Source organism: Anas platyrhynchos, chromosome 12, assembly GCF_047663525.1.
Source record: "Anas platyrhynchos isolate ZD024472 breed Pekin duck chromosome 12, IASCAAS_PekinDuck_T2T, whole genome shotgun sequence".
Classification (NCBI taxonomy): domain Eukaryota; kingdom Metazoa; phylum Chordata; class Aves; order Anseriformes; family Anatidae; genus Anas; species Anas platyrhynchos.
The window spans coordinates 2477304-2503627 of record NC_092598.1 but is presented as its reverse complement, the minus strand read 5'-3'; the positions used below and the strand labels follow the sequence as shown (position 1 = coordinate 2503627).

Here is a 26324-nt window from a genome sequence, read left to right as displayed (position 1 = left end):
AGCTGTAAATCCATGGAACAACAGCAACGCCAAGCAAGGCTGAAAACTGCTCTATCTATTGACTTCTGGTCCCAAGCTCCTCAACAAAACATTTAGCAGTTAGGTTTCTAACCAAGCAAGGAGCAATTTATTAGCTCAGCCAAACTATGGACGGCTTATTTAGTTACAAGCCGTCAAGTGAAATGTTGTCACCGATAAAAGTCATTTCTGGTATTTATAGAAGAATTTATGATAGGAAAAGACGTTCCACAAAGTATGAGTATGCAACTGGAGTCCAGACGACGACATCGTTCAGAAGGATGTTAAAAAAAATCAAAAACCCTTTCTAATATTGATGACATTTGGACCAGTCACAGTCATTATCCCTGAATTGAGACAAGCAGAGGTTAATGCTGTCAACATCACACGAAGACGCCAAACGGGCGCTCTGGCTTGGGTCTCAGTTTGAAAGAAACTTTTCTTTTTAGTGAAAGTTGTAGATAATTGAAATTCTACTGTCCTTTTTCTTTCAGGTTTTCCCTTTCTCACCAACTGTTTGGCTTTGATGCCTCATTAAGTAAGCCAAAGACATTTTCTGGGCTTTGCGTTCTGAATTTTGGAATACGTTCTTCAGATTGGAGGGGACAAAAGCATTTTGTCATTCTTGCTTGACAGCTCTCCGCTACGAACACAGGGTTTCACTGAATGAAATCATAGGCCCACGGGAACCGTGAGCAACGACTGAAGCCCCAAAAGCTGCGTCAAAAAGGGGAAAAGCCACTTCTCCTAGCAGCCTGTGGCTAACCACTCTCATTCCAGCAGAACTATTCTCATTTCCAGTCTGAATTCGTCTGGCTTCAATTTTCAGACAACGGTTCCTGTTATGCTTTTTTTTTTTTTTTTTCTGCTACATTAACAACTCCTTTACCATAAAATATTTTCTTCCCTTTAAACACACTCTTCTATGATGCTCAAGTCATCTTTCGGTGGAATTCTTTAAGTCTCTCGCTGCATGGCATTTTCCTCAAGCCTTGAATAATTTCCATAGCTATTTTCTGTACTCTACAACACCCCTTTTAAAACCAGCAACGTCTGAAACATATGCCACAGTCTCACACTCCCCTCGCTGCTGAATACGGAGATAAATGGTCATTCTGCCTCTTTTCCCATACACACACAACTGCCCTGAGTGCCTGACTTCTCTCGTTTGTCCAGATTAAGACTCACATTCTTGTTAGCTTCTGCATTCCAGGACACAGATACCATTTTCTGCAAGTGTGGCGTGATTTTTTCCTAAAAATATACATTTGCCACAACTGGCTGCATTGGAGTGATTTATTTCTTTGCCTGTGTCCCACTTACCAGTCAATCTCTGCAACATCTACATATGTTAATCAACAGCAATTTATGACTACTTACAAATCACTGATTAAAAAAAAAAAAGACTAAGCACCTATCCTTGAGGACCAATTTCTGGGATCTAACAATGTTTGAGAATTGCTTTAACTCCTTTTTAAGTGTTATCCTCCCTTCTTTCAAAGGAAAAAAAAAATCCCAAAAACAATCAGCAGAACTTACCTCAAAGGAATATTCAACATTTCTCTCATTCTTCTTGTGTGCCAGTCCCTTTAGCTCCACTTTTTCAACACTCACTGTGGAAAAGCAAAGAGATAAGAAGGATGAGGAGGATGTTTTTAGCTGCATGCAGAAGGGATTATTCGAGCTAGGGCCAGAACTCGGCTGGCGGCAGTGCTTCAGGTGCACACTGGAGGGCAGATAGGGAAGGTGATACCCATTGAACCTGCTTTCCATTCCAGCTTTAGGAAGGCTTAATTTCCACCACCACCCAAACAATAGACCAAGTGCAAAGCTCTTCATTTCCTCCTGGCCGTATGACAGCACTCACTGGCACGCCACCAGACCCGACACAAGGGGATGGGTTTGTCTGAGCAACGTCACGTAGCAAACAGCATCCCGCTACGGGGAACCTGACGCATGGCCGGTGAAAACCGTGTTTTCAGGGGCTGGTTTTACAAGTTTAGTGCTTTTTTATTGCTCCGTTGACATCAGGGCTCCTCCTTGAGTGCAGGTTGACGGGAAACTTCGGCCTCAATTATTGCTATTTGTGGAAGTTGTAAGCAAAGCCAGGATCTTCCAGAGGGCAGGGCTGCACAGCCCAGACCCTGCTGCCTCCATCTCCACGTGTGTGCAGCCTTTACAGACACAGCCCTCGGCGTCAGGTCTTTGAAATGCCACCTCCTCGCAGCCTCTCGTTTCCCACACACATCAAAGCTCTCACCATGCTAACCATTATCAAGGTTATTTTACCGCCTTTCTGCTGCTCCTGTAATTTCTCCTGTCTTGTGCCTGCACCCGTGGGGATACACATATTATTATTATTTTTTTTTCTCATAAAATCTCAATTGCATCGGCTTCAAAATTCAAAAGCAATTAGACAAAACCAGTCAGGGGAACGTTAGCTGCCAACAACAGGTGCCGGGAGGGCCGCATGCTGTGCGCGTTACATTTCCACGCAGCAGTTCAAAGGAGAGAAATCCAGAGCCTGACATTTTGTTTCTGGGGAACTACAATCGACAACATTTTTACTTGTTTTCAAGACTATTTATACATTATGTCACCTGTATGACTCAGAGGTGCGTTTATCACATTTATCTTTCTCTTCCCTGATAACAGAAGCAGCCTACTCCCAAGGCCAAGGCGGCTCCATCTCCAACCTGGGGCTCGATTTTCCTCCCCATGAAATAATCCCAAGGCTTTACCTTGTCCATTTAAACTTTTTTGTTGTGTTTTGTCATTTAAAAACGTTACCACCTAGCTCTTGGCTGTTTAACCGACCTCCTCCTTGAGTTTTATTTATTTGCAGTTAAGATTTTTAGAACTACCAAGTTTTAAATAGATGTGCAGATGTTGATGCTGCTCTTTGATACCCAGAATTAGCACTCCCTTTAGGATCCTCAGCCATTCCTTCTTCATCTAATTCCCAATTACAATGACACAAATCCCTATGCTTGCGAAGAACAGCAATTTACTACTTACTACTTTCTCCTCTATCTTATCCTTTTTGTCGAGATTTGCTCCCCTTAAAGCTTTCAGTGGATTCCTCTGGCGTTTCCAAGCTGCTTTCACAGTACTACCACGCTGCTACACTGCACGCTCAGCACCACGGGAACACGTCTGCTGCATGCCAGATACCGATGAGCTATCTGGACAGCACGGAGATTTAAGCATGCACATAGTTCAGAGGTTTTCCTGCAATTTTAAGAAAAATCTACACCTCAATATACTGATTTAAGAGAATTCAGGGCACCCTTAATTGTGATGACAGTTAAAATATAGCAAATAGCGATTGGGATATGCATTTTGGGGTTATAATTAGAGAGAAATGGTAGGGTGGATGTTGTGTGGGGTATCACCATGCTGCTGGTGAAACTGCTGAAGGACGAGCAAGGAAGTGAAACGTCAAAAGACTGGCATCAACTGCAGCAAAGTATGCTTTGGAGTAGGACAAAGAAAGCCAGGAAGGTGGCAAACGTTACTCAGCATTTGCCAGTTACAGTAAATCCAGTGTTGCTTTATTGAAATTTTTTTATTATTCGTATTTTCTACATTTTCCAGACACCATCTCTTTTATCTATTCATTACTCCTCTACAGTAATTCAAGCAACACAGGATTACCTCCCAATATAAAATGGAGCTATTTCTGGTTTACTCTGTGGGTTAATAACAAACTTTAACTCAACTCCTAGATTTTGTTGTGCTGATGGTTACATGACCTCTTCGTGCTAAAGTTCTGCCTGAGCTTACCCAGTTAATATCATCTGCTGCAGTGAGTTTATCCTCTGGAAAATGATTGCAATTAGCAAGGTGAAGCATTAGGTACACGTTTCTGCAGTGACCCTGCACTGAATCTTTTACAATGAGGTCTGCTCCAGAGCATGAAATGTAGTTCATCGTGCAGCTGCAACGTGCTGCTAGGGACAATTGTCCAAACTGTTTCTAATGACCTGCAAAAATGCCCCAAGTAGCTAATGATATAAAATGTATAATTAGTCTTATAATTAAGTGTTCACTTAATTTGTTATTGGATGTTTTTGTTATGTGGGCTCTTGATTTTATTTATTTTTTATTATTTAACTGGTGGTTGATTTTATTAAATAGCCTTTCTAAACTTACCATGCAGCTTAACTTTATTCAGAACAATCAATCACACAAAACTCAGGAAGAAAAAGCTGCCATGTACTCAGCAGGAGCCGGTGGATTTTAAATTTGCTGTCTAACAAATTGTCTAAAAATGGAAAAAAAAGGAAACATTTTTACTGTACTCATTTCAAAACCATGGGAAACTGCGCAAAGAGCTGACTCTACCCAATGTCACTGTAAATGATTCCACGACCAGAAAAACCAAAGAGACTTCAGGACCCAAAAGGCCGGTGTATATTCAGGATGCTGAATTCAGCAAGGCTCAAGCTTCCCCATCCAAGGTATAAAAAACCAGTCGATATTTCTATTTCAGGAGATAGCCAGGGCAAGCATGTTTGCACTACCTTCAATCCAAGCTTCTGGTCTGGAAATAATCACAGGGAACTCATTCATGAGTACCAGGGGTCCACTCTCACATCAGGTGTTGTTCATGGGGCAGAAACCAGCCAGAGCAGCTTGGAAGGGTGTCTGCTGTCATGCTAGGGGATCTGTGGGAGGCATATCTTCCTTTCTGTCTGCTCCTTTCTTCCAGCACTTCCCTGTAAAATGAGCTAACAGAAGTGCCTGTGTGTGTGTGGATGCATCTCACCCACTGCAAGGCTTTCTGACCTGCTAGAGAAAGGGGGCACAGAAGACTTTGGGATGGAGCTAAATCCACAATTATCTGGGAAACTACAACAGGCACATAAAACAGATTTGGATGAAGTCACAAATGAAACACAAAAGGGATAAAAAAAAGACAAAGGAGGTTTGCAGGAGGTGCAGGAGGGGCTCCCATCGAGGCTGTGGCTGCGTACAACTTGTGTAGCCTCATTCAGAAGAGCGCAGAGTACGGGGACATACCCACACAGCCCTTCCCACATACTCACAGTTACTCGAAATCTAATTTTGAACTACACAAACCTTTGTCTTTTCCTGAACTCTGCTTTGAAAGGGCAGCCGACAGAATGAAACATCTTCATTCTCTAGCAGAGATTTCCTGCAATCAAATTTCCTCGGGCGTTTGGGGGGAGATTGTTTTACTTTGCTACTTTCCTCTGAACACAAATGAGAAATGTTCGTCGTGTGGCTATCAACTGCACCCAGAATTGCATCAGTTACTGAAGCTTGCATTCGAAATGCTATCGCCGAGGCCAAAGCAAATACCGCTCTGCGATTACGTCCACATCCTTTACACTTGGTTATGATGCAGTGGGAATCATGCCACACAGCCAGGTCCTGCCAGCACAGCTGTTAACACAGCCAGGGAGATAAGACAGGAGCTTCCCAGCTCACGAGGGCTTGCAGGGTGGTCACAAATCTGGAAGCCCAGGACCCGAGGAGATGCTGCATTGCCATGCTCCAGTTTCTACCACGCCACAGCCTGCAAGAGAAAAGATCTCTGCCACCAGCTCCCAGCCACGTCTTGAGGAGCCCTCCAGAATCGTGACCACGCCGTTGCTTGTTGAGGTATGCTACTGATTGTCAGTGCAAGAAGGCTAAGCAGCAGCACACCACAATTTGGAGGACTTGGGTCCCAAGGAAGTTAAAACGAACGTCAGCATCGCAACCTCCCCTTCCCCAGCTCATCCAGTTTGAGACTGGAGCAATACAGGGCAGGAGCAGACCGAGGGGGTATATAGCCCACCATTTCTCAGGCTCTTACTCTACGTGTGTACCCACATACTCCAACTTTGTATGCTAACACACAACGAAATGGAGGTAAACTACATGCCAGTTTATAAAAGCTCAGCTTGGATCTTAACAGCAGTTCCTCCATGGTATGGGTATGATTCCCAAGTCTTCTTTCCACCTTTCCAAAGGGTACTTTTCCCTTGTACCACATGTTCCAGGTGAAATATTTAGTTCAGTTTTCCTGAGACTTTTACCCCATTTGGCTGCAGGTTAGCGCACTGTCATCTGATCAGCTGAATGCTCCCACGAAGGCAGAAATCCAGCCGCCTCCTTCCCCCTGCAGACCCCGTACCAAACCTCAGCTTTAGGACTCCAGTCCCTGCTGGCCTCTCTCTCTGCGAGGGTGATCTCAGCCCTTCTCCTCCCCAGGCAGCAGCTACACGGAGGGGAAAGGGATTCAGGCGCTGTAGGATTAGCCAGGCACTCCTAGTGGGTCAAGGACAGCATGAAACAGGCAGTGGACATGGGCAAGAGCTGAGAAAATGTGAGCTTAGAAGTCACCTTGGTAGTCCTTTATAGGGATATTCCATTGTAGGGGTGTTGGTATCTGTACCACCCTTTTTAAACTTCTGGAGAATGCCACTTATTAGGTAAAAGGACCAGACAGATTGTCTCAATCCACACTAAGAGGAGTTCTACCCCAAAAAGGAGATAAATTCAACAGAATCACGGATATTGATTTAAAGCTAACTCATTTTAATATCCAGTATTTCGGCACTAACCCCAGCGCTCCAGGATGAGTAACTGGGTTAAAGACATCGAAACCCCTAAGAAGACTTTACTACACTCTGCAAGCGATTTCTGTTCCGTACATAAACAGCTCCTTGTTTGCCTTTACTAAATCACTGCATGTAGGTTGAGTTCATGCGGTGCAAAGGTAAGCATTGTTCTCTGGAATTCAGATGGTAAAATTTAACTGTCAAGAGACCGGGTTGAGCCCAGGCAGCTCTCAAAATATGATACTTGAAAAAAAAAAAAAAAGTCTACAAAATTAAACAGGAAAAAATCATAAATAACCTACATGTTGTGTTAGATAGGCAGCCAAGTAGCTAATCCTAACTGGTGCTTCTGCACCTACAGGTTTATTTTCATTGATGAAGTTCTCTTATGGAAAGAAGAAAAAAACAAACAACAAAACATTGAATTTTTGCTGAGAAGTTCTATCTAAAACCAACAACTAGTAAAATTCATTCTACATCCTTATTTATACAGAAGTGGTAACCAAAAATGCAACACCAAGAGTTTCACATGCCATCTCCTCTTGTTTTTCGAAAATAAAGCAATGCCTCAGAAAGCAGAGTTACTCAAGTTACTGTTGCTCATGAGACAAAGTAATCCCAAGAGACTCCACAAAAACTCGGATCTAAAACCCACGAAGCTTCCTTACCCAATCCACAAAGCCACCAGTATTTACTCTCATACATACACGGGCAAAAGCGAGGGGAAAGCAGGGGAAAGAGCTGAGCTGTTTGCTAGTTGCACAACATTTCTGGCAACGAGGCAGACGAAACGAGGTGATACAACTGATCGATTGAATGGGAGCTGAGAAACTGCTCACAAGTATCAGTGTAAGAGGGCATTTTCTCTGCTTTTTCCCTGAAAGCTTCCTGCCTTCGCAGATCTGATCTTTTGGAAAGCTTTTTGCCTAGGCTGTGATGGAGCAGGAAAAAACTAAGATACATTCTGCCTCTCACCAGCAAATCCATTGATCGTCTTCTGCAACAAGCACGCAAGACTAAGCTTCCTAATCAACTAAATGCATTTTATTTCACTTGCCTCCTACCTCTCAGCGCTTAAATTATGCATTAAGTACAATGCTGCAGGCCCAAAGAGCACCTGCAGAATCAAACGTTAGATTTTCAAAGCACATATAGCAACTGCTGGCCCCAGTCTGTAAGATGAACAGCAAACTGGAACTGGGGAGAAGGGAGCAAAGTAACCCAGGTGTTGGCCAGCATCGTTCTGCTATTTGTGTGCCCCAGAACTTCACGTTGGGTCAGTCTCATGTTTATTTAACACAAGCCCTGTCAACAAATTGGAGTACTACAGCTTGAAATGGTTCTGTCCTTAAAGGTAAGGAAGAGCTGGTGTTGTAGATCTGTCTGAAACGTCTCCAGAGGAAGGCTGAAGGAAGGGAGGGTGTCCTGGAGCGTCCCTCAGCTTTTGGGCTGGGACCTAGCCAGCTGTGAATCACCAGGTACTAAGAGGATGACACAGAAACCATTCAGCCTGAACTTTGGTCTGTTCAGCAGCCAGCAAGAGCACACCTTGCACTGCTTCATGACACATTAACCATCCCTCTTAAGACATCCAATCTGCATCAAAACATCGACGGGCCAGAGTGCAAATCACACAGCGAGGAGATGCAAAGCAAGGTCTGTACTTAACAGCTGCTCTGCTCCCGGGGAGGGAAAGGCCACGAAGAGGCAGGTTATATGCTGTGTTCTTCAAATGCAAGTACATTAAACAATTAAAAAGCATCAAGAGTTGAATGTAACTTAAGTGACAGGCGCACATCACTCAGCTTGTCTATTTATAGCTATACCAGGGGGAAAGCTGCTGCCATCTGAGAGCATCGAGACCCGCTCCGAGTATTCCTTGGAAGTGAGGGAAGACATAAGGAAACGAATGCTTCTCTTCGAAGAATGATCTTTACTATTTCTAGAAAAAAATCAAATGTGGAAAAGGGTGAAGCAATTCTCCATAGTTAACTACCCTGATCTGTCATGTAGGATCGACCTTTCGTTATCATTTTTGCACTGAGAGACACGAGGCACCTCGCTCTCAGAACTCATCAGTGTTGTTTATTAAGAGGTTAGCCTGTTCCCACATAATGCAGCAGTTAGGGATTAAGAAAACATCATCTGAAGAGATATAATAGGGACACTTCGGGGATCCCAAAGCCTTTATGCAAGCATAAAGCCCCTTCTTACTGAGAAAGATCTAAATCGAACCATCCGTTACATCCAGTTTACATCCCTTCTCCAGAAGAATGCTGAAGACCTGTGGCTGATATGAAAGCACAACAAGGTTTTTATTTTGTCCCAGACCAGGTACCTTCAAGCTTCTGTGAAGTCTGAACTGTCCAGAAAATCAAAGGCTATCCCAGCAAGACCAGTGCATTTACAGTACTGACACCTAGCAATGACCACAGCAATGCAAACATCATTGAAAACACTACTGAAAGTCACACATTTCCTTGAGACTTCTATTACAAGGCCTCCCTGGATATCATTACCTGGGAGAACTGCTTCAGCAGATAAACACCAAGCCATAATGCTTTCTTCAAGCTGAACTTGGGATAAATATAGTTTCATCAACAGCATTTAATCTAAACAATCTCACAGAAAGCTGATGAGCATGGAGCAGCAACGCATTCCTTGCTCACTTTGATAATGTCTTGTGAACCTGGGTTAATTTTTTTTTTATTTTTTAATCAGGAAAAGTAGATAGAAAGAGCCTCTGCAGAGCAGGGAAGTACCCCCTGGAGTGGTAGGAACAAGCCTAATCTGGATGCTCTGAGTTTAAGCACCCCAACCGGAGCAGTCATTGTGATTATCACCAAGCTAGTCATACGCAGCATCCTGCAGGAATTAATTCTGCCTCGGTAACGAATTCAGAGGAGACAGGACCAATTAGCATCACAGCTTTCGTTTAGCAGAACAAAGGAGTGAATATTTAGCAAGGAACCAGGAGGGGCCTCTCCCTTTCCCCATCCCCAGCACCTGAAGCTGATGGAGCAGGGTCCGGCAGCGGGCAGCAGTTAGGAAGCACGGCGCATCCCTCACTGCTCCTTGCACTTCCACTTGTTGGTCCTTATTTTTAAGATCAGCATTTTGTGATTCCTTATCAGTCAGGATGAGCTTTCCCTCTAAGACAGGTGGTTTTGTGACAAGGAGGAAAAAGAACACTGAAGTTTAAGGTCCAGCAGACTTCCTGGGACCCAATTCAGCCTCGTAACAGGGCCCACCGCCTGTTTTTCTGCTGGTATTCCCCAAAACTAGGAGTAAAAGAACAGACAGCAGCTTTTCCGTGATGGCTGCTTAAAAAGAGTCACAGCAGAAGTCAAAACAGAAGTTTTGCTAGCTCCAAGGCAAGTCTTCTGGGTGGCTGCTGCCCATATAAACGTGGACAGGACGGCGTTGGAAATCAAAGCTTTATGGACAGAACAAAAGGATTGTAACAGCAGCTGTGTCACACAGGGACATTAAGTGGAAGAAATGCTCTTCAAACTGGCATTTATTTATAAGAAAGGAGGCTTCTTCCAACATAAAGAGTATTAAATATCAAAACCAACAGACTTAAAACACGAGTTTAAACGATAAGTCACTTTACTGCAATATAAAGACTGGGGACTATGAACTGTAATATTCCACAGGAAATAATTACACAGCTTTTTTTAAGAAAATCAAGGACATTAGCTTGCATTTGGCAGCACTGAGGAAGCATAATACGCTGGGACTGTACAGCTCACCCCCAAACTAGTAGTTTTCATGTTACTGCTATTTCCTCTATTTGGCTTCTTTAACTTGCCAGCTAAGGAACCTTATGTTTCTCCCAAAAAAGGACAGACTAAAAAAAAATATATCTGTATATCTTCGCTTTTAAATTTTTAATTGACTTCATGCATTGTTTTGGGTAATGCTGAATGATGACTGTCAGCACTTCAGCTGGCCACAAAAGCCAATCAACCTAAAGAATGGTTTCGCAACTTCACTGGATTGAAAAGCTTAAATAAAACAAAAAGCTGTCTGCACTGCAGGCTGGAGAAGACTCCCATCTGGACAGGAAAATGCAAAGCCCAGAAGAATCAGCCAGCTGCTTTCGGAATCGAGATGCAGCTTCAGACACTAATTTGAAGGTTTTTCTTACCAAGTCCTTTAGGCCAAGAGCGCTAACTTTTATATTGCTGCTGCTGAACTGTCTGCCACGGACACCGGGTTGAAAACCGCCTTACACGATGCTTTTCTTCTTTTCTAATGCCAGAAAGGACTTTTAAGGAATAAATTATTCAGGAAGGGCTGCTGTACTGGCCATATTTGTGTAACAGCTCTGCTGCCTTACTAAATCTGAACGCCAACGCATGGCACTAGGCAGGTGCTGTTCCTTGAAACACACTTCCCAGGGATATGCTGTTGAAATATGTATAATAGAGCTCTGGACAGGAAGAGAGCTATGATGCAGAGACAAAAAAAGGCTGTAAGAGTGACATTAAGGCCAGTTTAGCAAGAGGTAAGATGGATCCCATAATTTGGTTTTGAACAAGTAGCTCTAAAAGTGAAGATGCATCTCCTTACAACAGGCAGAGCATATCCAGAAGGAATCCTTAACTACATTTTTTTAACGCCATGGAAACACCCTGGCATTTCCAGATACAATTTTAGGTAAGCACTTGCAACACTGAAGGCTTGGAGGTATCCTGCAGTAAATTTGGAGGCAGTCGTCACCATGCCTGGGACGGAGCATGCGCTCAGATTTTGTTGCTTGACGGGTGGAAGACCGCTTATTTTCAAAGAGCTCCAGATTTTAATTTGTAAAACCTCCTTACTGCCTAATTCCCCGAGCTGGTAAATTCTACATGTAACTGCATCTGATTAACTATTTTCATACAACCAAGAGAAGCACGTGCAAGTTACGGATCCCTTTACTTCAAAATCTGGCCCAGTGACTCATCCTCTCCAATGTACCCGGAGTAGATTCGCAGAGGAATGTGCGGCTCATTTGGAGGAGTACATCTGCAAAAGTGACCAGAAGCACAAACGCTGGGTTTGGAGGCAGCTTCGGTAACCACCAGCATATATTCTTCTATAGGCAATTAAAATAAACAGGCTGTCTATATCTAATTATGTAGTCCACGCTAGTAAAAATATCTCCGCAATCAAGAGAGACGTTCAACCTTGCATATAAATATTTTTACTTACTGGATAAATAATACGCAGTTGTATATTTAGTCTGGTTTTATCTGACCAACTGATTATTTTATAGGCTGTTCCTTAAGAGATTGCTTTTAAACAAATCTTGGCTTTGTTTCTAATTTTTTAAAAGGAGTTTAATTCAGCCCAGAGAAGTGTCATGCTGGTTTATTCTTCCCTAGAAATGGTTTTCTCTGGCAGCTGGTTCACTGAAGCCCCCCAAACTCAAGACAAGCCAGATATTTCTAAGCTGAATGTTTTATTTGTCTACAATGATGCAAAGTTGGTTTTCCATGGAAAAACATTTTTGGTGTTGCAGAAGACCCCTTCCCTACTCAGTTTGTGCTAAAGTCCCAAAACCCAGGTTTCACCAACTCCCAAACACCACCAGAGGAAACAAAACTAACACAGCTGAAGCCTTTGAAGTTCGCCCATCTACACAGACCAGATGCATGCTGAGCTTAGAAAGGGAAAGGAAACCAGATGGGGAAAAACCATGACACATTCAGGTAGTCAGCACGGCTGGGAATCTTTCTGAGCTGGCATTTGCTTTGAAGTTTTGAGCCGGGTCCTAAATACAGATGGACAAATTGAGCCTCACGCCAACGCACCAGACCCACCAGTGAATAAAACAAGAAGATGCCATCTAATAAAACAAGCTGCCATCTCGGAGCATCCTCAGCTGATGAAAAATCATTGGGGGGGGAAAGGAGAGAATGGAAGCAAAGAGGGGAGCTGTGAGGAGGTGTTAAGATCCCTACTACACATTATTTTTTTCATCTCACACCATTTTGTTATTTATTTAAATAGGTTTCTGTTATTTATTTAAATACGTGTCATATTTTAATTACAATCTCTTATTATTCTTTCTTAGGGACCCACTCCCTACTGCATAACAGCTGCAATCAGGCACAACTGCATCCGATGAGGATTTCCCCAGCAAGGTTTCAAGCTTAAAAATCAGCAAGTTGGGACCTGAACATTATGCTTGCCTAATTATTATTATTATTATTTTTTCATTATATATCCTACACATTTTTTCCTACAGGTCTGTGGGCTGCAGGGTGTAACCATATATCCAGCAGAGCCCCTGTCAGTGGGATTCCAGCAGAGCAGCTGCTCAGCCAGCATGCCCTGGCTTGAAGGGCAATCTGGTGATAAAGCACCAGGACGCCGGGATCAGATGGCCGCTGCTCCAACCTTTGCCGAACAATTTCGGCTCCGTCCACGCCGCAGAAGGCTGCATTTCAAACCGGGACGCAAATACAGGCGGGGAGCTTTATGGGGGAACACAGCTGCTCCAGCCCCGTAAACAGGCACGTGCTCCCTTCTGCATTTTTGAAGGCAGCATCTGTATCTCCAAACTCATGACTGAGGCTGCAGTAACAAGCATGAGCAGCAAGGACAAAGTAATTTGATATCGGCTTCATTTTTTGCTGTTGTTTTCTCAAAGAATTACAGGACAAAAACCATGTTAACAGCGCTAAAAACCCTGTTAGCGTACTATGTAAAAACACCAGAGCAAGGGGCTGATCTGGAAGAGGCAGAGCCCTGAGTACACGCAGTCTTGCCAAGAGCCACACAAATGCATTCAAGTGCTAAGTTCGGTGAGAAAAATATCCCTCTGCACAACCACTTTGGAGAGGTTCTCCTGTTGCTGGCAATTACGTCCTTGTACATTTTCAGGTCTCTGGTCTTAGGCTTTAATATTCTGCTTTCCTTTCACTCTGGTACAACGCATTGTTCCTTCGTTTTGGATCCCAGACAGGGTCTGACCAGCGATTCAAAGACAGAATAAAGTTCTAATTCAGCATTTAGGCTTATTTTGAGATACAAAAACAATTGTGTAATACTTGTACAGTAACACATCTATGAAGCAAATACAAAAGGGAAGAGAAGACCAAAGAAGATTTTATTAGTATTTGCCAAGCCAGTGAGAATGCACAGGAACTGAAGCAGAAAGAACAGAAACAAAACCCCCGACCACTAAAATCCTCAACATCTTGAAGCTGCGACTCTCCAACGCTTGCCACGAGGTTTTTCAATTTGAAGAACCGAAGGAAACAAAACACGGTTCGTGTTGTAGCTGCCTGCCATCTTGCACAATCGCAGGGCATCTAGCAAATCCTGGAACTGTTTCACAGCAGGGAAAGGAAGGAAGGAACACAGACTCTGACCTCTCCAAGCCACTAATACTTACTCCATACCTATGTTTTCGGAGACCAAATTCACCTATGCCACAGGAGTGTTTGCTTTGTGAGTACGAAACCCAACCGTACCTCTGCTCGAATGCTGCTCATTGAATAATTCATCCCCACGAGTGGAAGACACAATGGAGAAGCTGCTAAGGCACTGTCGTGCTTCGTGCCATTTCCCTTCAGCTGTGTATATTAATGATGTAATTTTAGCAGGGCTACCCCTTTGAGTTACTGTTAAAAATAGCAGCTGCGCCATACGCTGATGAAATGCATCCACTCTCAGCGGTGCAGTAACGCAGCGAGTCCGCTGCTTCTTTCCAGAGATAAGAGAACAAGTCGGGGAAAAAAATAAAAGAAGCATTAACCTTTTGGCTTCGCGTTTCCTCACGCCAAAGAAACGCAATTTACTTTAATTAAAACCATTGTTTTGCATGGTTTCAACCTGTGATTACCCAGCATAAAAGAACAAGAGAAAACGGAATCAAAGTGCAATCTGACAAAGCATCTCAGCAATGCCAGAGCTGACCATTTGTCTCCTCTGCTCCTGGTGTGACACAGTAACAGATACACCATATGGATCGGAGCCACGGCTCCCCTAATCCCAGGAATGCATCCTGCAGCACTGGCACCAAATGCTCAAGGAAAGCACAAGATGCCCTGCAGCACACGGCTCCGGGACGGAGTGACCCCACAGTTCCCCTCATTTCCACTATCTGCAATCCCTAAAGGAGATCTTATTCTCAAATTCCTTCTTCGCCATCAACCCACAAACGACTCGAGATGCCTTTGCTACCCATACAGCTGTCAAATCTTTTAAGCCAGGTGTCAATATCTGGCGCTGCTCTGGCATTTTTCAACAGATGCACTTTGTGAAAAGCCTGCATTGAACCGAGGAACCCAATTTTAGGCCACCCCAACACACAGAATTGCACTGTTTTGATTGTTTTCAGCTTTATTCTTTCTTGTTTCTCTTGAAAACAAACCAAATTCCAGTATCACTATTTTTTCATTTGTTTACCAGCCCAATGGAGACTTGAGTTAAAGGCATATTTAAGAAGCAAATATTTAAGGACTCAAGCAAAACAATGGGGAGGAACTTGTTTGAATCTACAAAGCATGGCCAGAGAACCTGTCTGACCACACAAAAAACAAAGCCAAGTGTTTTCTCCCAGAAAAATTCCTCTTGCACAGGAATCCCCAAAGGCCTCAGGGCATCAACTCTTGAGTTTGAAGCTACAGTCTAAAAAAAATCACCCGCTGTCTTCTGACATATGAAGCTGGTAGTCAAAGTGCAGAACTCTGTTTTTTTTAAAAAAAAAACAACACAGCCAGTTTCTTCCCCTTGCTGCCCGTGTCCTTCAGCTACCATTTGCAAAAGGTCTCTCCCTAGCTCGAGTATTACATTAGTTGTTTCTTTCCTGCAGTCCATCTGTTCCCTCATGCCAAGCACTAAATGTGAGAAATCCTGATCGCTTCTATGAAAATACAGTGTTGTCACATACAAAATAAGGTCCCTTTCATATGAAAGGGAACGGAAGCAGAGCAGAGAAATATTTGCAGTAATAGCAGAGGAAGCAAAGAAAATTGCTGGCAAAGTAAACAACTTAGTGAAATGTTCTCATCCTTCCTTTCCACCCACCTTCTCGCTTTCAAACCAGACCAGTGTGTCACGTCACTGCTCCGTACCAAGGAGAACGAATGCATCTCCTCCTGGGACTTGCTGCCCTGCCTGAAACCAGGATTTATTGTTTCCAGTTCCCCATACCACCAACTTCTGGAACGTTATCTCAAGTCCTGCAGTATCTGCTCTCTTTTCCTTGCAGTGGTGGCAGATTCCTCTGAAAATTGCCAGCCTCCCACAGCCACAGAAGAATGCTCCAGCACGAGAGCTCTAATGCTGATAGCAAAAGACAAGAAACCTCTGAAAATTGAAGTTCTTATGCATTTTCAGTTCTGGACTCAAAAATCTGTGAGTTAACATCTCTAATTTGTATATGCACGTACCTCTCAAACCTCCAGCTACCTGTTGATAAAACATTGTTATTCAGATATTTGTGCACCGATGAGAGAAAAAAATAGGCAAGAAGACTGCTTTCCAAGAACGCAGGTGAATCATTACTATTTTCTCCTCTGAATTGATTATTTGATCCAATTTAGTTTAGGGAAAACGTAAACTTAGAATAATCAAGCCAATTATTTTTAATTCTTGTATCCCTGTTTAACACAGCAGCGGAATAAGTGAACTCAATCAGACATTTCCAGATGTTAAAGGGTGGTAACTTCTGAAGAGCTGCGACGAACAGCTGAGCATCTCTGAGCATTTCACACATCCCTTGCTCAGTCTTCAAGTGGCACAGACAAACGTCTTCTCCCAGAGAGCTCCTTGCCATGAGATGGCAGCAGGAATTGCCAGGAAACCAGACCCAGCAGTTATGCTCACTTTTGTCTTCTTTAAGTCCTACATGACTCGTTTATTCCCCACCTTACGAGAAGTTTTGAAATTTCAATCCCCTGACACATCCTGCTAAGGGGAAAGGGAGGCAACAAGGAAGACAGATGACCCTCTGGGGTCATCTGGGCTGGGGGAAGACCCTCCAGCCTCTAGGGTACAAAAGTTAACTTATTAACAGTTAACAGCATAAATTTACCATGCCCAAGCACAGCCCCAGGAGTTCAGAGCCCTGCTCCCAGCTCTGACGCAGCCACAGGGTGAGCTCCTTCACTTGGTCCTGGCTCTGAAGGTATCACATGTGTTTTTGTGCCTACCTGCCTGAGAGACACACAACTACAAAGGCTTATGACGAAATGCAGTATTCTTTCTTTTTTTTTTTAGACTAAATTAAAACACGATTATTTCCTTTATTCTAAAGTCAAACCTCCAAGCTTCGTCGAAATCCAACGGCAGAAGAGCAAGCTGCAAGATTTCTGCAGCCATCTTCAGGCAGTGGGGAAAAATATGCAACAGCTAAACTTGTTTTTTTCCCAAGTACACTAATTCTTGGACTTGACTGATAGAATTAACTCAAAATTCTTGATCCTCCAAACCAGTGTAGAGACAGAAGACGGGGATGGGATGCCTTGCGTGTGCTCTAACACCAACTACACTGCTGTGGTTTAGAAATGGAGCTTGCTCTACCTCAACGATGAAACGAACAAGGACATACACAAACAGGTGAAAAATTATATACAGTTGGTCTAGGGAGATTTTTCCTGAAGGATTACCATAGCCTAAATATTTCTATAAGCCCTACCCTACCAGTGGTTGACCCAGTATTGTTGGAGATGATGTATTCACTTAAAAATAGAACTGCCCAGCTACACAGCAGACACAGAACAAAGCACTGCTAAGTCTAGACCCTGGACCAAAAGGATCTCAGGGCTTCCCCTACCCCAAATATCTTCATTCTGCCCCCAATAAGCTGAACAACTGGCGTCAAACATTTCTGGAGGAAAAGACTTGACTGTCGTTTACTAAGAGCTCCTGCGGTTGAGTTTCTTGTGGAAAAAGGATGAGTCAAGGAAGTGGGAGACAAAGAGAATCAAATATATTTTGCTGAGGGAAATAAATTAGGTAGTAGAGGAGTTGTAAGAGGTTCTGGATTGCTTACACCACACGTCTCTGCCAACTATTTTAATCGAACAGTTTAGATAACACAGCTTGTTGCACCTAACAAGCAGCTTAACCTACCTGCAACTCACACCACCTGAGGTCAAGAGGATTAGTGCAAGCAAGCACACACTGTACATCACCGAATTAATCCCAAATTAGATCAATACATCAGCGAGATGCAATTTGGAGAAAGTTTGGTTTTCCCTCCTTGTAGCCATGTGCATTTATTCTAGCCCAGGTCACTGCTAAGGCTCTGCAGGATCCCTGACGTGGCCGGAGAGCATGACTTCAATTAAATGAGTTTTCCTGTGCTCAGCAGAACTCCTAAATGGAGGAGGGATTGGAGCACAGAGCCCACTGTACCCACTTCACATCCCAAAGCTCGACTCCTCCCCATCCCCAGAAAGCAGTTTGTGCCTATCATTAGATGCATGTGGCGCAAGAATTTTGATTCAGCTTCACTGTACAAGGATCGTGTTTCAACAGTTGCTTCATTTGAAAGCAGACTGGCTCGGAGACAATTCTGAGGTTTTGTGCGGCAACGGCAGAAAGGAAAGATAATTTAAACCGACAGGAAGCAAGAATGGGGGAATTTTTGTCACTTCACACAAAAATTAGGCTGGTTCAGTCAAGGAAACCATCTCCCAGTCTGTTTTGTGGAAGAAAACGGTGGTAACTGCCACCTGCAAAGCCTCGTAACAGTAATGAACATCTTAAAAATACCAACAGAGAACTTTCACTGCAGAAAATTCAGAACAGGGGCTGTGACAAATCAAAATTTCACCCTGTGTTAGGAGGAATTGCATCCCTAGATTGCAGTCTCCGTACTGTAACGCTGCACAGCTTACGTCGCCTTTCTAATAAAGATTCTTTTGTTCTGCACTTCAACATCTGGTGTAATGTACTTTATTCCACTGTGCCTTTGGAAAATATGCTGTGGTCACTGACCATGTTTAATACATTGCTGAAATGTCACATGCACCAAGTATTACTTGCCTACAGTGCTATCCATGTAATGGCCAAATCGCTCTGCTCGGAACATTACAGCAAGTAATTAATAACATCTCTGGTGTACAGGAAATTACTATTGCCTTTTTTTTTTTTAAAGCTGAATTTTCCATTCAGATTTGATTACCGTAACTATTCTCCTTCGGGAATGGCCGCGGGAGGTCAGAACTTTAGATCCATAGGCTTGTTACAAATTAGCTCTGTGAATGGGACTTCCCATAGGTCAAACGAGCTCTTTCTGGACTTTGGCTTAGGGACTGAAATTCCCTACCGTAGCAGGATTGCCTGCAAAACAAAAGCTGCTCGTTAATATCCTATTTTCAACCAGTGACCTCCTTCAGTCACCTGGGTCACTTGCTACTCGGAGAGAAGCTTTAAGGTAGCTCCCTATAAAAAGGGAAATAAAATCCTGAATTTAAGGCAAGCTTTGGTGCCTTTGTCAGAATCCCTCCACGAACACTTACTTCATTGCACTGTGCTCAGCAACACAAGGCTGCCTACAGAAAGGCCCATCCCTGCACAGCTGCACTGCTGCTGAACGTACATGCCCACCAGGCAAGCAATTTCAAGCATGAAATCTCATCTTTGAAACTGGAATCAAGCAGACATCGACACCTTCTGCAGCTACGTTTGCACCACTTCAGTTCTTGTAGTCTCGGAGAAAAAAGCCTCAGGCTACACGAGGAGGACGGCGTGGCACTGCTCGCCCAGTATGCAAAAAATGCCCGACTTGCATTTGGATCTGCTTGCTTCCCTTGGATCAGCGTTAAAGGCGCATTTAAAACCTCACTGCAATCTGGAAACGGGGGAAAAGAGAAAGAGCTAGCAGCACATCCCTGCTGAAATTCCAAAAACACGTAACACAAGAGTCTGTCTGTATTTGCCTCACTTCTCCTCGCCCAGCGAGACCTGTCAATAGCTTCAAGCCTGTAAATAAACCTGCCTGCAGCTTACAAGCACAAAAGTGATAAGTCCCTGCGAGGACCAAAGGGCTCCACTTCCCAAAGCTACCTCCAGTTAAGATTACTTCCACATATGTGAAAACGAATTCAAATGATCCAGTCACTGACCATAAATAAGAAAAAAGCACATTGCTACTGCAAATTTCGACAAATTGACTTCCTAAGACCTACGCCACTGTACGCCAATGCCCATCTGCACTGATGCAACTTGCACAGGCTCAATCCTTCAACTTGATTTTATGAAAGCCAGATAGAGCAGATTGCTGCCATGCTTATCTCAACAGGCACAGCAGAGTAAATGGCTTTTGCTGAGACTGAATGAGCAGCAGAGAGAAATCAGTGACTTTTGCCATATAGGGGCCACCAGTCCCAAGAACCCACCAGCACCCCAATGCCCCACAGCGATCCCAAAGAGGGGCCTCGAGATCAAAGGTGCAGGATATGGGCTCCCAGCCTGCTGCTCATTTTAAATATTTGTTTCCCAAGGCAGCAATACTCCGTGCAGATCGGATGGTGCGATTATTCAGAAGTTGAGTATTTGACAAGTTTCGAGGTGAAGCACGCGTGAATGTTTCCAGCCAGCCACTTAATGCAAACACGTGCAGGCAGACCTACACCAGTTTGTTAGGGTTCTCAGCAGTATACTCTGTTCTTCAGCTCTTTCCCATGGCAAAAGATGAAATACTTGAACCTAAAAGGCAGTTTCAAGGTGTGGATTAGGGAAAATACAGCACTGATGGCTTTCGTGCCTTGCCTACTACAAGGCTACTCACTGCTCTGCTACAGCCACAGGATGTGATAGCACTGAATTTCCACACGTCAGGATTAAAACCATTCATCGGATTAATGCAACCTCTGTCTCTAATCCAACGCAACGGAGAGTGCATCTTCAGTGAGACCTCTCATTTTTCTTCTGCTTCAGCCACAGCCTTTTTAACCGAGACACCTCCAGCTCTAGTACTTGGCCAAGAACAACAAACCCAAGCAGCTCGCTATTTCTGGCCACAAACAAGAAAATGTCTTCTCAAGATGCGTTGATATTTGCCAGTGAGTCTTGTTTTGGAATTATGCAACTGGTCGAGCAATCTGTCCAAACCCCTATTCTTGTAATAGAGTTTCATGCACTCCAGGTTAAAAAATTAGCAGACCCTACTAAATTAAGAGATTGCTATTTGCTAAGAGAATTAGGAATATGGAGAAGCTCCATGGCGGCCCCAGGCTCACAAGCAAATCTCAGTTGTACTCCAGCCTTAAGAAGAGCCACCATACAGATTATCATAGATCCAGGAGAACTCAAAAGTAATTTTTGCTGCCGGTGAACCAGAAAGCAGAGTATCAGGCAGTAAAAACAACCGTATTTGTTCCATGGCTCCTTTTACCAGCTACCACCAGGGCAATCTCTAAATTAAAAAAACTACGGTCCCTGAAAACTAAGCAGGTATCCTATAAGGGAAAAACAGATCAGAGGAAAACATAATTAATTTTCACAGCGTACCATGACTAATCTTGGCATATATAGTACTGGAACAGCAATCACTGAGTACAAACGAAAACAGTGTTGAACCTTGTCCTATTTTTATCAGATGAAAGCCACCATCCTAGCCATGCTTCTGCTTAGTGTTGCATTTTTTTTTTCCTATCCTGATAGCTTTTACAGCTGGAGAAATAGCTACTTACAGCATTATTCTGCTGTAAAAAAAATGATTGCTACTTACAGCTATTGGGATTATAGTTGAGTGTGTCACAAAAGGAGGTCCAGCGGAGGCAAGTTAATGACATTCCCTTGGGATGTTTAACTGTTTCCAAACCCTATCAGATCCTCTGCTTCCACACGAAGTGGAAGACAAATTATGATCAAGAATTTCAAGGCGTAAGTTGTAGTAAGCTATTTTTATTTGCAAGGTTATGCAGTAAGCCAGTGGCAGACGAGGAAGCAAAACGCTGAAAACTAACCGTAAATCTAAGAAAAATTTATGTGCTCTGTGACAACATTTATAATGACATTTGAAGGCAAAGTACTAGTGCTGATGTGATGGTGGATTTGTATTGGGTCTGGCTGGAATGTTAACTTTAGTTGCCCAGTACGGTAAAACCACCACAGGATTTCACCTGCATTAATTCTACCATAGAGCTATTTTTATTAACCCTACCAAGATTTCACAGAAGCTCGACTCCACAAACAGCAGCTTGCAGTTCTAACAACATCCTCACTGAACGGTGCCTTTTGAATGCATGACAATGTGACTAAGAGCATTTTTGTTTAACCTAGATGTTTTAATATTTATAATCACAGCTCAGAGCGTAGAAACCGAATGCATACTTCTTAACTCAAATTTAAGCCCCGTTTTTAGCCAGGTCAGTAAGCAACATAACATGTCAAAAATAAAAAACTTCTTGTGTACCAACATTCAGGGTTTCGAGGTTGGAAGTAAGGAGGCAAAAACGTGCTGAGAAAGGCTCGAGCTCTGCTATACTCCCCTCTTCTTCCCCCAGTTTCTTATTTAAATGTTCTTGGGAACCAAGAGTAAAGAAGCAGCAAGCGGCAGCCTAGCTGCTGCTTTGAACACCTTCTCTTCAGTAACGCAACGCATCGCCCTACACTTCATCCAAGATATAACCTGCTAAGACGAGGATGAGAGATGGAGTGGCAGAGATTCACTCTGAGAATATAACACTTGGTGAGAGGTCAGCTGGTATTTCAACCCACAAGCAACATTCCTGCTTATTTCCCAGCAGAATAAGCATACTTGTCTCTCACCCGTGCTGCAACACTTCCTAAAAGCTGCCCTTCTGCCTTCCTTCGCTCAACCCAAGCCAGAATTACAGTAGCAAAATTCGTCTCCAATTGATTAAAGAAATGCCAGTTGCCATAAAGAGAGAATTTTTTCCCCCGTGGGAAGCAGGCATGCAGAAAAGGACACACCTTTGGAGTGTTTCCCTGAAGGCCTCTTGGGTAATGACTCCTCAATGGAATGTGTTGATGTATGTAGGACGTTTTCCAAACTGTTACTGACACTGTTTATGGGGGTCTCGGACCTTGGAGTGACCTGGAAAGAAAAACAAAAATCCAGTTTAATAAACTGAGGTGCTCAAACACCCCACACGCTCCTCCAGGGTGAACAGGGCTGCTTTGAAGGCGGTGAGATGTATGCTTCCAAAACCCAGCGGCGTCACTATTGATATTCCACAAGTAACAGTTCAGGGAAGTTGTTTTAGTCAGCAGCTATTCACAAATCTAGATTAGCCAAGATAATCTATAAAGCTACTTAAAGTATAATTCTTTTTTAAACAATAGTCACACAGCAGTCAATCGCGGAGATATTGCAGGGCCATTAACCTCTCGGCGCTGCAGTTCTTAACTCTTCAGCGAGAAAACTTGGGGAAAAAAGGGCTCTTGAAAAGCAGCCGTCATTTTCACGTTATGTCATTCAACTGCACAGATGCAGACTGAAGGCATTTCAAAGTGTTTCCACATGGATTGCGAGGAACAAAGTCCAATTTAGAGAAAAGCTAATTCTTGTCTTTGCCATTTGAAAGACTGCTATCACGATCAGATTTCAACGAAGAACTGCACAAAGGATGCCCGGGCAGCAGGCTGCATCATCAAAACAGACTTCACAGCCTGATCCGTACCTTATAAACCGCGTTTACCATAAGAAACCTATTCCCACCATTACTTAAAATACAGAAACAAACACAAGTCACTAGAAAAAGCAGAACTGAACACTGCCCACTTGAGCTGCTGTCCACAAGGCCATTCACAATTATGCAGCAACACAACAACATCTATTACTTGTGGCAAAACATTCAACGCCTGCCTCATAAGCAAGGCAATTACTCTCTTGTTTTCTAGGTAATGAAAAGCAGAAGTGGATGAACAGTTACATTAGCAGCGCCGAACGGGAGGGTGGAAGCAGCTGAAAGAGGGAAATGTGCTGTAAAGAGGTAGTTAAGGCTACTAACAGCACTCGTACTAATGCACTGCTTGCATTTCAATTGCCACATTTCGAATTAATGTGAAATGCTGCAGTACTTATTGCTCTGATCAGAACCAAACAGGGATTTTGGCCTTTCACAAATCACAGGAGGAAGAGTGCATCTTGATTTAACTGCCCTTCGCTGATGGTAACCAAGACCAAGACTAGTTCCCTGCATCCAACCCGGCTCACTCAGCCCCTGATGAATTGAGGCAGCATCAGGAGCTGGGACAATGTACACTTAAAACAATCCTCGCCCTGCCATTAGCCTTACAGATCGACATCAGTCAGAATGCACAATGCGAGTCAAAAATAGCATCTCCTAATTTTATACAATTAGCTATTGTAAGCTCCATTGAAAGGCTGACATTTATAGACTTGTATGCACATTTGAAGGCAGTGGCACAAGTGGAGGATTTGGTACACTTGCATTCATAAAATAGCTTACATGTGCACCAAAGAAATCAATCCAGAAAGACAGATGAGCGACAGGAGAAAGCAGGACGACAAGCACCTGACCCCCTTCAGTCTGCTTTCTGATCCAAAAAGTTTATTTGTACACTTCTCTAGCAGTTTTTCCCCAATAAGAAAAAACTAGCATCAAGCTTGCACATTAAAAAGACGACCAATTAAACGTTAAGCTTGAAGGAATGGGGAGATAATTTAAGTCTCCTTGCCAAAGTCAGCCTTTTCCAAAGAGCTTATCTCACACTGGTTCTTTCCTGGAGCTCATTAAACTCACTCCAGCGGATTGCTGCTGAGAGGAAGTTCCAGCGGGCTGAGCAATGTCACCACCGTCCTCCTGGCAAGGGAAGGATTCGGAAGGGCAACTAAATATCGGAGAAAACTCAAAAATGAGATTCAGGCAAGACTCTGTTATCCTAAATAACCAGATTCCAAGCATTCAGAACTATCAGCACATAAAAATTATACCTGAAAGCGGATAAGAACATAGCCACGTGGTTTCAGGAAAGTCTCTAAACAAGCACTTTTCATCCCAATATCTTAGTAAATATCTTGTGTTCCCTCCTCTCCACTGTCCCTACAATAAGCATCACGTGCAGTTGGAAATCTGCATGTTGTTTATAAATAACCTCCCATTCTTTCCACGAAGATTTAATTTTTTGTATGCTCGGTAGAGATTAATTTAGCCCATATGTCCTGACTGAGCTCATATACTTTCGGATTCAGGCGCACATCAAAGCGAAGCAGCTTCAAATTGGCCTAGAACAATCACAAAGCTCTGATTAGTTCCAAATGGAGCCCTTCGTTAGCGAGCTGAATGGTGTTATAACCAAGCGAATCTCCGCCTGCTCAGAACTTTTGTTCCAGGCTGCAAATCATTTTTTCCACTGACTTAAACGCACCAATATCGCGAAGCTTTGGATTTGTTTGCGAAAAGTGAATTAATGAAAAATATTTCGCAAATCAGAGATTTATTTCCAAAGATGCAACAGCCTTTTTATACGAGGAGGCCAAAAAAAACACGGGAACAATCCATCAGCTGTGAACTGCTGAAGTTACTGTCCTTGGAGGGCCGGGAGAAACACTCGTGAAAGATTAACAGTAGATGCCCAGGAAGGACTTCACCGAACCAAGCTGCACAAACTCAATTTCAGACAGCTTCTAGGAGGACTATTCACCATATCTAAACGCTGCTGTAACCCCTGCCTTGGGCTGCGCACCAGCTCCTGATTAAAAACAGAATTTCTAACAAGGAACTAGTTTCTAAATAAAGCAAGGCATTCCGGTGAGCTTCGGGGTTTGAGCTTTGGACCTTTTAGGATCTAATATCTCTGAAGAAAGACAGGATGCCATTAAAGAATAAGGATCTGCTGGTCCAGAACTGCTACAGGCTTGTTTTCTCGAGCGGTAAGAGTCCGCAGTAAGGCACTAACTTTCACAGAAGACAGAAATAGGCAGGCTGTATATCTTCACAAACCACAGAAGTGACATCCTATAAAAGCAGAAACAGTCGCAAATCGTTCAAGGTCTAAGGGGTCACAGCATCAGGCATTTGAAGAGAAGACTCCGGATTTTCACATGAAATTCTTTGTGAGCTCATTAGCCGAAACAGGCCACGAAGACTAACCAAATACAACAGCAATCCTGGAGAGATAAAGCAATAAAAGATTCTTCATTACACCTATTTCCAAATTTTGCCCTGTGTTTTGTGAAGGGATGGGGAGAAGAGCCCCATGACACACACATCCCCTTCTTCATTAGGTTATTCACAGCTTATCTCAACATCAGTGGCTCACCCAGAAGATGCACTCAAACGGGTGCAGAAGAGATTCTCACACCTTTTTTTTACTCGACTCTAAGGTTGTGCCTTCTCTCTCCATGGTGGAGCACCTGGCTCAGATAAATTTTGATTTTCCAGATTAAAAAGCTAGCTTGTCTCTTGAATTTCAAGTGAAAGCAGTAGCCACGCTCAAAAAATAACACAGAAAATTCATCATCCCCAATGACTGGCTGAGGTTCAGCCCAAATTCTTCTGTGCCTCATGCTCTGTACTAGTGAAGTTCGCAAAATCAGCTACGATGAGTGCATCCTTCCCACCACACACCCCAGGTCACATCGCCCCCAAGGCCCCCAGCAGTTAGCCAGGAGCAGAAACGACTGCTGTGGACTCGCAGGCTGAGGATATCAAATATGTCAAGGTGTCAGAAGTCACGGCCAGACTTTCAACCATTATCACACTTTTCCCTTTTTAACTGCCAAACGCCCTTCTCGGCGGAGCGCAGCGATTTCCTCCTCGGCATCAGAGGCACCAACAGGCA

At 43.5% G+C, this 26324-nt stretch overlaps 1 protein-coding gene and 1 long non-coding RNA gene across 2 annotated transcripts in view; both read right to left on the bottom strand.

Moving 5' to 3' along the window:
* The window catches only part of ZCCHC14 (zinc finger CCHC-type containing 14), a 52159-nt gene that overhangs the window by 15783 nt on the left and 10052 nt on the right, over positions 1-26324 (bottom strand). The window contains exons 2-3 of the mRNA XM_027466672.3: positions 22488-22611; positions 1558-1631 (exon numbers count right to left, since the gene is read on the bottom strand). Of these exons, the coding sequence (XP_027322473.1) occupies positions 1558-1631; positions 22488-22611 (198 nt within the window). The remainder of the gene's footprint in view (positions 1-1557; positions 1632-22487; positions 22612-26324) is intronic.
* On the bottom strand, positions 13305-21601 carry LOC140003496 (uncharacterized). Its single transcript, XR_011812285.1, has 2 exons — positions 14066-21601; positions 13305-13919 (listed from the first exon to the last, which is right to left on the bottom strand). It is a non-coding gene; the product is annotated as an uncharacterized lncRNA (long non-coding RNA).